At 56.1% G+C, this 13,169-nt stretch overlaps 1 protein-coding gene across 6 annotated transcripts in view; it reads right to left on the bottom strand.

The window, feature by feature from the left end:
- The window catches only part of Adgrb1 (adhesion G protein-coupled receptor B1), a 72,828-nt gene that overhangs the window by 44,443 nt on the left and 15,216 nt on the right, over window positions 1-13,169 (bottom strand). For 4 of the 6 annotated variants that reach the window (XM_076556078.1, XM_076556074.1, XM_076556075.1 and 1 more), the window contains exons 2-11: window positions 5,985-6,146; window positions 5,077-5,187; window positions 4,527-4,691; window positions 4,255-4,418; window positions 3,820-3,994; window positions 3,029-3,193; window positions 2,822-2,923; window positions 1,270-1,376; window positions 918-1,112; window positions 136-204 (exon numbers count right to left, since the gene is read on the bottom strand). In XM_076556078.1, the coding sequence (XP_076412193.1) occupies window positions 136-204; window positions 918-1,112; window positions 1,270-1,376; window positions 2,822-2,923; window positions 3,029-3,193; window positions 3,820-3,994; window positions 4,255-4,418; window positions 4,527-4,691; window positions 5,077-5,187; window positions 5,985-6,146 (1,415 nt within the window). Of the gene's footprint in view, window positions 1-135; window positions 205-917; window positions 1,113-1,269; window positions 1,377-2,821; window positions 2,924-3,028; window positions 3,194-3,819; window positions 3,995-4,253; window positions 4,419-4,526; window positions 4,692-5,076; window positions 5,188-5,984; window positions 6,147-13,169 lie in introns of all 6 variants that reach the window. The other 2 variants (XM_076556077.1, XM_076556073.1) reach the window with 1 other exon arrangement.

Here is a 13,169-nt window from a genome sequence, read left to right as displayed (position 1 = left end):
GCAGTGTTGAGACTCATACAGAAGACTCGGCAAGGCCCCACCATGGCTGGCCTGGAGTGTAGGAGGCCTAGAGCTGCCTGCTCTTATCCTGATCCTGTGGCTAACGCCAGGGGGGCTCCAGACCTCCACACGTACCAGCTGTGCCTCCTCCCACTTGTCCCGATTCTCCTCGGCCAGCAGGTTGCTGATGATCTGGACAAAGTTCTGGAAATGAGGGCCAGTGAAAGGGAGCAAGGCATCAGTGTGTGAGGAAGGGAAAAGCTCGACCTATGACTAGGATAAGGGCTCAGTTTAGACTAGGACCAGGGCTCAGTGGATGACCAAGAGCAGGACACAGTCAGTGGCCAGGATCCAGGCTGGGTGGGATCAGGATTGGAGCGCAGAGTGTAGCCAGAATCAGACCAAGGCTCAGTGTGTGATCAAAGTTAGGGCTTATATGTGACCAAGGCCAGGTCTCAGTGTGTGATCAAGGCCAGGGCTCAGTGTGTGATCAAGGCCAGGGCTCAGTGTGTGACCAAGGCACGGCTCAGTGTGTGACCAAGGCATGGTTCAATGTGTGAGCAGGGACAGGGCTCAGTGTATAAGCAGGATCCAGGATGATGACTAATATGATCTGGGTCAAGGCTCGGTCTTTAACCAAGGATAAGGTTCAGTCTACCATCGGGGTCAGAGGTCATTGTGACCAGGATCAGGACTCAGGATATAACTTGGATCGGGACTCACTATATGACCTGGAGCAGGGATCATCCCATGACCAGGCCAGGATTCGGCATGTAACCACGTTTAAAGCTCACGATTACAGTGGGATCACAGCCCCGCCCACACTCAACACTGGGACTTAGTCTCTGACTGGGCTCTGGGTTGGTTCCTCTGATATTTCCCCAAGTGTCCTCCCCCAGGCTTCCCCTGGGAGCCACCTGCACATCCCCCGGTGTAGGGCTGTAGTAGGCCCTGCGGAAGATCTCTGTCATGTTCCTCAGGACGTCGATGGTGGAGAGCAGGTCGCCGCTGTAGCTGGTGCCATCCTGTGAGATCTCCAGCAGTGTCTGGATGACCTCCGAGACCCCCTCCCCTGGCAGCCCACGTTGGGCCTTGGCCAGGTGCTCTCTAGTCTGGGGAGATGGAGAGGGCGGGATGCCGTCACTGCTGCTGCAGGATACATCCAGGTGGAGGGCCAGGGACCTCCGATGCCTGGAGGTCCCCTACAGCCCCAACCTCACGTTCAAAGAGTGGGGAAGTTTCCTGAGCGCCCCCCAGGACCAGCCTCACCATCATTTGGATGTTCCGATAATCAATGGAGACACAGCGGATGTAGGTGGGGGGCTCCCAGTAGGCGATGCCTTCCTCGTCCAGCTCACAGCGGCGCAGGATGAGGCCTGGAGAAAACTCCATTCCTCACGTGACTGCTCACCAAGGAGCTCTGGGGTCCCACCCACAATTCTTGGGCAGGAGTGCTCTGTTTAGGACCCTAGGGACCTCGAATCAAGCCATGCTCTCTTTGTTCCTATGTGTACATACTTCAGCCCTACTCTAGGTCCTGGGGACCTGAGGACCTGGGGACCAATAGGCATCAGACCTTCAGGAACTTGGCTGTGTGGAGGTGGGGTCCTCAGCTAAGCAGGGGCTTCTGGGTACAGCCACAGCCTCTCTTGGAGTTCCTTGAAATCTAGAGACTTAGGGACAGCTGTCCCATAGCCTCTTGCCCTGCCCTGGCACATTCACAGGACTTCATGGGACTTGCTGCCCACCCCAAACACTGGTGCAGCCTCCTGGGGCCACTTGGTATCAATAGCCTGAAACACAAGCTCACTCTCAGATAGAAGGACACCCGCCCCCCAGAAAGATTTCTGAGCAGGGGCAGCAGAGTAAGTAAGTTCAGGGTGACAGCCACATAGAATGGTTCCAGCCCTGTCACCAGACAGGACCCACAGGGTGGCCTGATGCAGAAGCCTGGGCTATGAACTTAGATGGGAGGAAAAAATGAAGGAAACACAGTGTGACTATGAAGGTAGAAAAGGGCCAGGGAAAGATACCGTGAGGGATGGGCGTTGTCTTTATTCTGTTTCTCTGGGTTTGCAGTATGTCTGCAAGAACGTGTCACTAAGGACAAGGGCAGCAAGCATGGCTTGCAATATTCAGCACCCACTGCCACCACCCCTGCCCCTGTGGGCCACTTCACCCACTGCTCACAGCAGCCCAATGCAAAGGATCACCTGAAGTTCTTTTATAGAAGAGAAAACTGAAGCTCAGAGAAACTAAGTCACTTCCCAAAAGCAATACGGCAAACAAGGGCAGAGTCGGGGTTTGAACTGGGTTCCCAACCTCCCTCCCTGCAGCCTCCCAGGTATGGACACTACTCACGCTCTTTCAAACAAAGTGAAGAAGACCAGTGCCTGTGTGCGGGCAGGCCCCTTCCCCATGGAGTCCACCCTGCTTTTCATACCCTCTGAAAGCACCCCATCAGTCCCCAGGGATGACATGGGATTGATTATAACTACTGGTGTTCAAAGGCAACTTCTCTCCTGTAGAGTGCAAGCCCAGAGTAGTAGGTATGTTGATTGTCCTATGCCTGCTTCTCACCTGTACAGGGGCAATGGCATCAGGTTCACAGAACTATCTATGCTCAAAGGGACCTCTCAGGCAGAGGGCATGGGTGCGCCCTGACCCTTGTGAACTCAGGACACAACGGCTGCCATGGTGCCCCATCTGGTGCCATTTGGCACGAACACACAAGAGCTGCATGAGCTTTCAGTCTCAGACAAGGCCTGTGAAGAGAGCTGTATAAAGACAGAGCAGGGCCTCTCAGACGACCACTTTTTACCTGTGGCATTGCGGGGACACCGGACTGCGGCCACCTCTCCAGCTGGGGTCTCCTTCCAGACCACGGCCCCAAAGTTGTCCTCGTCACAAATTTCATGGGGCTCTGTGAGGGGCCAGACAGTGAGGTGGACAGGGTTTGGGATGAGGGGCTGTGACACTCAGTTCTTCCCGGTCCCTCCGAGCTAGTATGCAGTGGGAAGGGTCTCACCAGGACATCGTTGGGCACCACACTGTCGGTACTCATCCTGGGGGCCCTGGCAGGCGGCTCCCCCGAAGAAAGGCCCAGAGCAGACGCGCTCCCGTCGCTGGCTGCCACCCCCACATGTGACGCTGCAGCTGCCCCATGATGCCCAGGCCTGCCACTTGCCATCCACTGCAACGGGTGGCCAATCACAGGGCACAGATGACAGGAAGCGGAGGCAGGACCCAGGATCAGTAGGGAAGTGGGGCCAGGGGCCAGGGACCAGGCAGATAAAAACAAAACAAAACAAAACAAAAACAAAAACAAAAACAAAAACAAAAACAAAAACAAAAAAACCAGTATTCCGATGAGACAAAGACAAAAGGCCAGGAGTGTTGGGGCAGGGCCGTAAGGAGACAGAAAATTGAGATCAGTGGAGAAGAGGTCTAAAATCAGCTTGACTCAAAAAAGAAACCGGATGTCTTGTGCAGCTGAAGTCTGCCACCTGACCTGGACTCCACTACTCCATCCTGAACCTGGTGAACCCTCCAGCCAACCCCACCACTCTAAACTGCACTTGATCCTACCATTTCCATCCTGTACTTCGTCTCCGACACCCTAACCAGCACCCTGACCCTGCCACACCACCCTGTACCCCAATCCCACCTCCACCACCCTGTCCTTTCATCCTAATACCCTGACCTGACCTACATTCTAACGCCGCCACTTCCACCCTATACCACCCCCCACACCCCCCACAGCCATACCTCCCCAGGGGGCCCCACCCTTTCCCCTGAGCCCTGAGAGGGCATCCTGACCTGGGCACTGCTGCAGGAAGCAGTCTCGAGTCTCCACCCAGTGGCCCTGGCACTCGGCGCCTCCATAGGAAGGACCATTGCACTCTCGAGTCCGCTGCTGGCGGCCTTGGGAGCAACTGGCAGAGCAGGTGCTCCAGCTGGACCATTCATTCCAGTTTCCATCCACTGCCCGGCCCGGGGGAAGAAGGGAACAGGAAACTGGTGTGAATATCCAGCACGCAAGAACACCCCAGGGGCACCCATGCCACAGCCCCCTTGGGATTGGGAAAGGAATACCACAAGGTCACGCCTCAACCTAGCTCGGTCTGAGGTTTTAACCACTGAGCACCCTGAGATGAACCCGCGGTGGGTCAAGCTGGGTCCCTGGACCGGCCAGTGACCTGCTGGGCCCACCCCCACCCCCCACCCCCAGCCACGCACTCCCTCTCACCTACCAGGGCACAAGGCAATGTTGCAGAACTTCGTTTGCTTCTCGGGACCCTCACAGGGGTTGCCTCCAAATTGTGGGGGCCTGCAGGTGCGTGTGCGGTCACGGAAGCCACGGCCACAGGTGCTGGAGCAGAGGCTCCAAGGTGACCACTCATCCCAGGCCCCGTGCACTGTGGAGAGACAGGAAGCCTTAGCTGTCCCTAGCCCAGAGGCCCCGCCCCACCACCAAAGCTCCGCCCCATCCCCCAAAGCCCCGCCCTGTGCTCTGCTCCGCCCACCTGGACACACAGCGGAGTTGTTGCAGAGCCGCTGCTCCCTCAGAGGCCCACTGCACTGAGTGCTGTAGGAGGACGACACGCAGAAGCGGGTGCGGGTCTGCCAGCCCTCGCCGCAGGTGCTGGAGCACACGCTCCACGGGGACCATTCCTCGGCTGCTGGGTCACCTGTGGGTCCAGCCCTGCAGCATCATGGGCCTGCCATGCCCCTTCCCATAGGGCGGTGCCAGATTTGGAGGCCCACTGGGGAGGCAGGACCTTGCTGTGGGGCAACAGGCCACGGGCTGGGGCTCTGGGATAGCCTACTAGCCCAAAGGCTGAAAGCCCCAGGATCTGGGTCTGGCTGGGACCGGCTTCTATTCTCCGTATCAGCTCCCCTAAGCCAGTCTGCCTGGAGCAGGAGTCTGGCACCGACCAGATGAGATGAGCAGTTAGTTATTAGAATTATTACTGGCGACTAGTAGCCGTGACTAGCCTGGTCCCAGACGCCAGCCCTCTCCCCTCCCTGCCGAGGGCTGTGTGGAGGCCAGCCCTACCCATCTTGCCAGCTCACCAGTCTGGGGCGATGGGAACCCAAACTGCTGCAGCTCATCTCCGAACTCCTCGCGCCGCCGCGCATCCGTGGACCGCAGGGACTGGCTCCGGGAGCTGGTGCGTCCCGTGGCTGCGGGATGGGCTCAGGTCAGCAACCCTGTGGGATTCCCTCTGTCCTTGGCCACAGCTGGCTACCTACTGTCACCAGAGCAGTCTATCCCCGAGGGACAAGAGGGAGACCCCACCCAGAGCACTTCCCATGGCACCAACTCTCTTCTGGTCACTATGGGCCCCTCTGTGAGGACCCCGCCTCTCCTCCCTCTCAGCCTCCGGGACTGCAGGCAGGTAGTGACCTGCAGAACAACTCCTTAGAGTGTCTGCTGCCTCCTACCCAACATCCCATCCCTTCCTCCCTGTGAGATACACAGGGGCCTCCCCAGGCTCCTGAGAAGAGCTGTCTCCTCAGGAAAGTGCATCCAAAACAAAACCAAAGCAAACCTGAAGAATGGCAGTCTCATTAGAACTTGATTTAACTTTATGGTAGCAGCTAAAAAATGCATGAGGTCATTAGAAAGCCTTATTAGAGAAATACATCCCGGAGGCTTATCCTGCTGGAGCGGACTAGCTTGGCTGCAGCTAGCTTGTGGGGCAGCATCAAGAATCCTAGCCCACATCTGATAGTCCCACCCAGTTCCAGGTACCCGGCTTCCTCCTGGGTCTGGACCAGACTGGGCTTTCAAGTCTCCACCTCTAAGCACCCCTGTCTCCAACCACGATCACCTCTTCAAAGCCCTGCCAGCCCCGCCTACCCTCTTCCCATTGAAGCCCTGGCAGCATCCCTACTCTGCCCCATGCAGCCCGGCCCTGACTCCTTCCCTGATTGGACCTAGCCACCACTTCAGCACCACCCTAGCCCTGCCCACTCACGGCCACAGGCCTTGCGGTTGCACAGGCGTCCTTCTTCCAAAACGCCCTCACAGCCTCCGCCCTCCACGCCAGGGGTGGGCAAGCAGGTGCGGGTTCGAGTTTGCAGACCTCCCCCGCAGTCCCGAGTACATTCACCCCACAAGGACCACAGTTTCCAGCCACCTGGGGGAACAAGAGAGAGAGAGAGAGGCTCAGGGTCCTGCCATCTTTGGGGTCCAGTAGAGGCCAGAAGGGGTAGCGGTGGGCTTTGAAAGAGTAAGCAGAGGCCAGGTCTGGCCAGGGAAGACAGCAAGGCAGGACAAGGCCATGGGGAACTTTTTTGCCCCTAGGTCCAGGATCCTTTTAGACAGCCTGTGTCAGCCCTGAGCCAGGAGTTACTAGGTAGGTCTGGAATAAGTACCCACTGCTGTCCCAGGCTGCCTTTCGGAGTAAACAATCAGCTCCTGCTCACCCCACGCTGCCTCATAGTGTGAGGCCTGGTGACCAGCGTGGGCCACCATTCAGAAATACATAGATCCAGCCTCCCCGTGGTCCTCAAGCCCTGAGACTATTTCCTCACATTCCTGTCCATGTGAGGTCACTGCCAAGGCCTCCACATGTCTGCTTCAGAGCCTGGCATAGGGAGTAGCCACTCCCATAACCAGTAGCCCAGAAACCTTCCTTAGACTACACATCTGCCTACCTACTAAGCAAGGCCAGGAAAAGTAAGTCCAGGACACTCAGGGCTACCCCTTGGCCTGAGTGCTGAGGGAATAGGCCCCATCTCCTGAGGTGAGAACTCGGAGATGGTAGGTTCCAGAGTGTGAGACATCCCACCCGATGGCCCCACGAACCATCTCCTTGGCCTTATCATCTCAAGGACAGCCAACTCCCAGGGTATAGGTAAGGACCACAGCCAGAGCCTGCCCATCTCCCCTTGCCTGTGCTTGGCTGGACCAGCAGGGGGCGCTGGATTTCCAGGGAGCGAGTGGCCCCCTAGTGAGCGCTCACCCTTCTGAGATGGGTAGGACGGGAAGGGCCATCTTCCATGACCCCATGCCTGTGGCAGAGGCCCTAAAACCCCGCCTCTCCCGAGGCGTCGAGCTAGGGAGTCAGGGTTTGAGTGATAGTTATAAGCACAGAGGATTCTGCAGCAATACTATCTTCCCTTTCACCGGGAGAGCCCCGAGGGTGGGGGCAAGGGCACAGCAAGGGTACAGGAAGAGGTAAGCGTGACACCCCCACCAAGACACAGTTGAGAGCAGAGGGCAGAGAGTCTCCTGCGCAGCCTCACGTGAGGACTAGGTAGGAGAGGACAGCAGCTGTCCACAGAACGGGCCCAGGTGGCCGGCCGCTCGGAGGCTGCCGGTCACATGCTTTTAACTCAGGACAAGCAGGAGCAGCTCTCAACCAGGTCAGACTCCAGGTCTTGAACCAAATCTGATTCTCAATCTCTGCCCTACCCACCAGCCCCAGGAAGGCCACCTGCCGGGGCCAAGCACGGTCCAGCTCTCTGGCCTCGGGAGTCTCACCTGTCACCGCTAGGTCTCATGATGCCAGACAAAGGAGCCAGGAGTCTTTGAGGCAGGCCCAGGGTGGGGTCAGGGTTCTGTACCCTTCCTGTGCCCCCCTCACTGCCCCAGCCCAGCCCCCACAAGGAAGCCTGAGTGATGTGAAAACCGGCAGTGGGTGGGAGAGAGGGTGTCCAAGCTGGGCTAATCGGAGGATGCCACTCAGTTCCCATGGCAACTGCTGCAGCGCACAGCCTTTCAGGATAGACCCAGGTTAGGCCTCAGCTGCCAAAACACCCACTATTTCGGGGCTGGTTACCTTGGTGACCCAGGTGGTGAAGATGTGGGAGGGGGAGGGGAGGAGAGAGGTGGGGCCTATCAGAAGCTGGGGGAGAGGATGTATGCCCTCCTCTGGCCCAGCCCTGACTCTGGTCCCACTGAACCCTGATCCAGGCCACATGTGGACTCCTAACCCTATTCCTACATTGAGTCCTGACTCTGGTTGTATACTAATCCCTGATCCTAGACATATACTGGTTTCTCGCCTTGCTCACAGACCAACACCTGGCCTTGGTAACTCTTAGCCCTGATTCTTATCCTAGACCTAGGATCTTAGGCACAGGATCCCTGATCCTCCACCACAAACTGGGCCCTGCTCTCAGCCACAGACTGATTCCCCAGTGCTGGCCCCACTCCTTCCACTAATGAATGTTCAGAAAATGGTAACTGCTGTTTTTATTATCATTTTCATTTTTAATGTGTGTCCTCACACACAGCTGACATGATAAATGTTTGCCCAGATTGAAAGCATCCATGCCAGAGGGAGCATTATGGAGGCAGAAGTCCTGGGGCCGAAGCGAAGGGCACCGGGGGACACAGAGGTGCATCAGGGCTGTGGGCACAAGGGGGCAGCGGAGGAGCAGGCAGGGCTCAGGGGTGGGCTGCCCCTCCAGGCCCGGAAAGAAGCTGTCATTCTTTCCTGCTCAATGCTCCCTCTGTCTGGCGGCCTCATTTCCATCTCATTACAGGCATGAATAGAGCCAATTATTGGCCAAGGCAGGCCGGCCACCCAGGAGGAAGGGTGTGTGTGTGTGTGTGTGTGTGTGTGTGTGTGTGTGTGTGTGTGTGCAGTGAGGGGGCTCTGGTACCCTTCCCACCCTAATGCCCTGGTTTGAGGGTGGTGGGTTCCCCTGATCCTTCACCCCAAGTGGGCTGAAATGGGGGGAAGGAAGGAGATCCCCCTCCCCCCAGCCGGTCTCTCCGGAGTTCCCGGGATCCCCTTTGGAGGAAGGAAACCATGCACTTCCACCTTCTCCCAGCAGAGGGATCCCTACTCCAGCAGGTTGAGCAGCAGATTGGGTCACATACATTGCCACTCAGCTCTCCAGATTCTTATGGCAGGTCCAGGGACAGTCCCTGCCCAGGTGGCTTTAGCAAGACCCCTGCCTCTCCAGGGACCCAGCTGGAGCAAGACTACCATAAAGTACTTAGGCACTGGTACCAACAGCCGGGTCTAGAACTCCTGGATCCTGAGGAGGAACCTGTCCACACAGATCCTCCACAGCCCTTCGCCCGGCAGCTCCTGACTCAGACACCATCTGCAGGCTGCCAGCAACTGTCAGGGCCACAGAAGGGCAATCGGATCCCAGGACAGACTGAGTGGCCAAGTTCACTCTCTGCTGTGGAGCACTGGCCTCCCTGAACCTGATCCTACAGCTGCACAGCCCCCTAGGCCTCAGGCAGATGCTACAAATGAGTACCATCCCAACCCCAGTTCTCCGGGGGTGGGGTGGGGGGAACCGAGGCACTTGAAGATCAAGCAAGCCACATCTGTAGGAAATTCTTGCTGCTGGGTGTCCCCCGTCCTGAGAAGGTATCTTAAATCAAGGCCCCAAATGTTTAGTGCATGCTGGAGACCTTAGACAAGTGACCTCTGTCCTCAGTTATCAGAGTGTGTCACGGAGGCCGCAGCCCCCCCCCCCCCATCATCATGGACAGCATGACTCAAGTTCGGGCCGCAAGGACTTCTTGCAGTTCTGGCCCTGAGCTGAGGCAGGTGACACAGTAAGAGCTAAGGCTCATGGGAATTTCCCTGTGGAGGATGGTGCCCACACCCAGCATTTCCGCAGGGCCTTGCCTTGTTCTTTACTTGTAGAAGTATTGTCTGTGATGTGCACTGAAGCCAGATTTCTAGATTATTCTAAAACGTACACATAAACACACACACAGAGAGAGAGAGAGAGAGAGAGAGAGAGAGAGAGAGAGAGAGAGAGAGAGAGAGAAAGAAAGAGAGAGAGAGACACTCACACTGCCAGAATCTCCATGGTATACCCCGGTGTACCCCGGTGCCTCTCTATAACCCCCACAACTCCACTGCAGCCCAAACCGCAACTAGGGGCTCTCCCCAAGCCTAGCCTCGACTTCTGCATGCTGCCTCCCTTCTCTGGGGTGTCCTGGGGGACTGAGCTTCACAAAGATTGGAGGATCACTGGCCAAGTGGGACCAGGGCTGCACACACCGTGAGAGAACCAGCTCTAGTCTGTGGGCAGGTCATGAGCCCTGCAGGACCCCCAGGCAAGTGTAGCATGTGTACACACTTGACATGCAGATTCAACCCAGCCTTCTACCTCGGGCATGTGCACACAGACACATTTAACACTACATTTACACAGGGACGCATATGTATGCTAGAATACACACAGCAACGCACACAGGGACGCAGAGATACACTCACAGTAACACACTCATAGAGACACACACACTCAAGGATACGCACAGGGAAACACAGGGACACGCTCATGGAAACACGTGGGCACACATGGGGACACACGCACAGGGACATATAGACTCATGAAGACACACAGGGGCACACTTACAGGAAACACTCACAGGACACACTCACAGGGACTCATGAGAACACCCTCACAGAAGCTCACATGGACACACACTCACAGGGGTACACTGAGACATACTCACAGGGACTCACACTCACAGGGGCTCACACTCACAGGACACACTCACAGGGACTCACTCTCACAGGGACACACTCATAGGGACACCCTTGCAAGGGCTCAGAGGGCACACTCACAGGGACTCATGTTAACAGAAGAGCACACTCACAGAGACTCACACACAGGACACACTCCCAGTGTGGTTCCAGAGCCACACACACAGGGGCTCACAGGATACGGGGACCACACACAGTGACACACAGAGACACACTCACAGGTACACACACTCACAGGAACTCACAGGCCCCCACGCCCAGAATGCTGCTTTTTTCATTATCTCACATGTCACTTCTGTAATAATATTCTTTAATTAAAACATGAATATTTAAAGCAACCCTTGAGAGAAATGGTCCATCTTACCAGAGGCAGAGATGGGAGAGGGATGGAGGAGGAAACAGAGGGAGACAGGGAGCTGGAGATTGTGCAAGATGAGGGTGGGTGCCAGGGCCTGGCAGCCTGAGAGAGGCTAGGGCAGCAGGAACAGTTGCCCTAGCCCGAGGAGTGCTCATGGCATCCAACGCGTGACACCGCCATGTGGCGTTTGGACAGGCCTGGCGGGGGGGCAGGGCCGAAAGTGGGCCACACACTCAGTGGGCCCATTTCGGCGACACATCGCCTGCCTTAGGAGGGGACGGGCTTGCCTGCTCCCAAAAGACAGTGAGGGCAAAGGCCCTGTGCCCAGAGGCAGGTACGAGGCACCCGCTACACATCCCTGGCACAGATTCCTCTCTGCTGAAGGGTTGTCCAACTTGAGTCCTTAGCCAATGCCACCGCCCGAAGTAGAGCTCAGGGTACACGATGCCACCCACTAGTCTGCTGTTACAAGCTATGTGACCCGACCTACCTTGATATCGCTGGGCCTGGTTTCACAAGCATGTGCCGAGTACCTGCTTTGGGCCTGGTTCTGTCCTCCACACTCGGGAAGCATCAGTGAATGGGGCAAAGGTCCATCATCTGTTGTGCTCACATATTAACACAGACAGACAGTGAGCAAGAGGCCCACTGGGGGAGTTCTATGGCATGTTTGAAAGTGATACCTGCCGCCAGGCGGCGGTGATGCGCACCTTTAATCTGGCAGAGCCAGGCGGATCTCTGTGAGTTCGAGGCCAGCCTGGGCTAGAGAGTGAGGTTCAGGACAGGCACCAAAATTATATACTTGCCAGGGAAGGCAGAAAGGGATAAATTGCCTCACTGGGCAGGACACACAGAAGCAGGGCTCCAGGGAAGAGCCTTGTTTAGGACGGCCTAGGGAGGGCGTCCTGGGGAGGCACAGGCCCTATGAAGGTGTGAGCAAGGCAGATACAGCCTCTGCTGGGGCCTGACTCATGGCCATGTGAAGGGAGAACTCATCCATATGTGACACTTGCGGAACAGTCAGCACTCAGTGACCAGCCACTGATGTCACCAGTGGGCTCCTTCCCCTCCCACAGGCAGGAAGTGGCAGAGTCTTCTGGACACAGGGCACACAGGACACAGGCACCTGATCTGATCTGGATGGCCACGGTCTACCCTACCCACAGGAACGCTCCCTGCCCCATACACTGGGGCCTGGTCTTTGTGTTCTCCAAACCATCTTCCAAAAGATCAGCAACCTATGCAAGTCAAACAGATGGAGGCTACCCTGGATACACATGCACACACTCACCATACACATGTGAACATACATGCTCAGTGCGTGGTACATATATACCATGTACACACATATACACCCACAGACACAAACACAGTCACAATGTGCTGCATGAACACCCATGTATTCATACATGTACACGTTTTTTGCACGTGTTCAAGCATGAACACAATGTGCTACATGTGTACATGTACCCATTCATATACAGGAGTCTGTCTAGCAATAAACAAGGACATATGTGGATTCACAGAGTGCTGACACATACATACATGATAGTGCACACACATATGCAAAAATTGCAAACATAATAATCAGTATACCCATTAGGTTTCCATGCGTTATACATGTCTGCGTGTGAGTTCATGAACACATAGGCACACAACACACTCTACTTATGTATATGTCTACATACGTGGGTGTAGCCACCAAACACATATGCATAAATGTGAATGTGTGTACATAAACAGTGCACTGTACTTGTACACACACACGTGTAATACATGCATATACACTCATGCACATATACCTCTTGCTGGCCTCTGAGTACCACTTGCCAACATGGTTGGAATCCATACACATACCCCAAACTGCCTAAGCTCAACTTGCATACATCCCTGCCTCTGGCAGCCTCTGCTCCCAGGCCCCAGGAGTTTGCCTAGCAATAAACAAGGACACTGATTCTTCATCATTGGCTGCTTCGTTCCACTTCTTATCCTCACGGAGACAGAAGGAGGCATTCTCAGGCCTCCAGGGATGAGAACTGAGGGGCTGGCCTAGGAACGCATGTGGGCCAGGGTCAGACCCAAGGCTCCAAAGTAGGGTTCCAAGGCCGTTGCTCTAGTCTGGGCCTGTTCCCTTTCACCCGGTGCCAGAGCTGTGCTCACATAACCCATGACCTGCGTCACAAACATCTCAAGTCCTACTCTGACATCAGAATCGCCCTCAAGCTGCATCTCACAATCCTGCTTCCTCTGCCCCACATGGATGTCCTTGTTCCTGACAGGATCCTGGAGGCCAGGCTTGCTCTTCCTGCCTCCACACCCACACTCTTTCA

The sequence above is a fragment of the Peromyscus maniculatus genome, chromosome 20, assembly GCF_049852395.1.
Source record: "Peromyscus maniculatus bairdii isolate BWxNUB_F1_BW_parent chromosome 20, HU_Pman_BW_mat_3.1, whole genome shotgun sequence".
NCBI lineage: Eukaryota > Metazoa > Chordata > Mammalia > Rodentia > Cricetidae > Peromyscus > Peromyscus maniculatus.
Note: the sequence above shows the minus strand (reverse complement) of the source record. Positions and strands in the feature narration are given on the sequence as shown.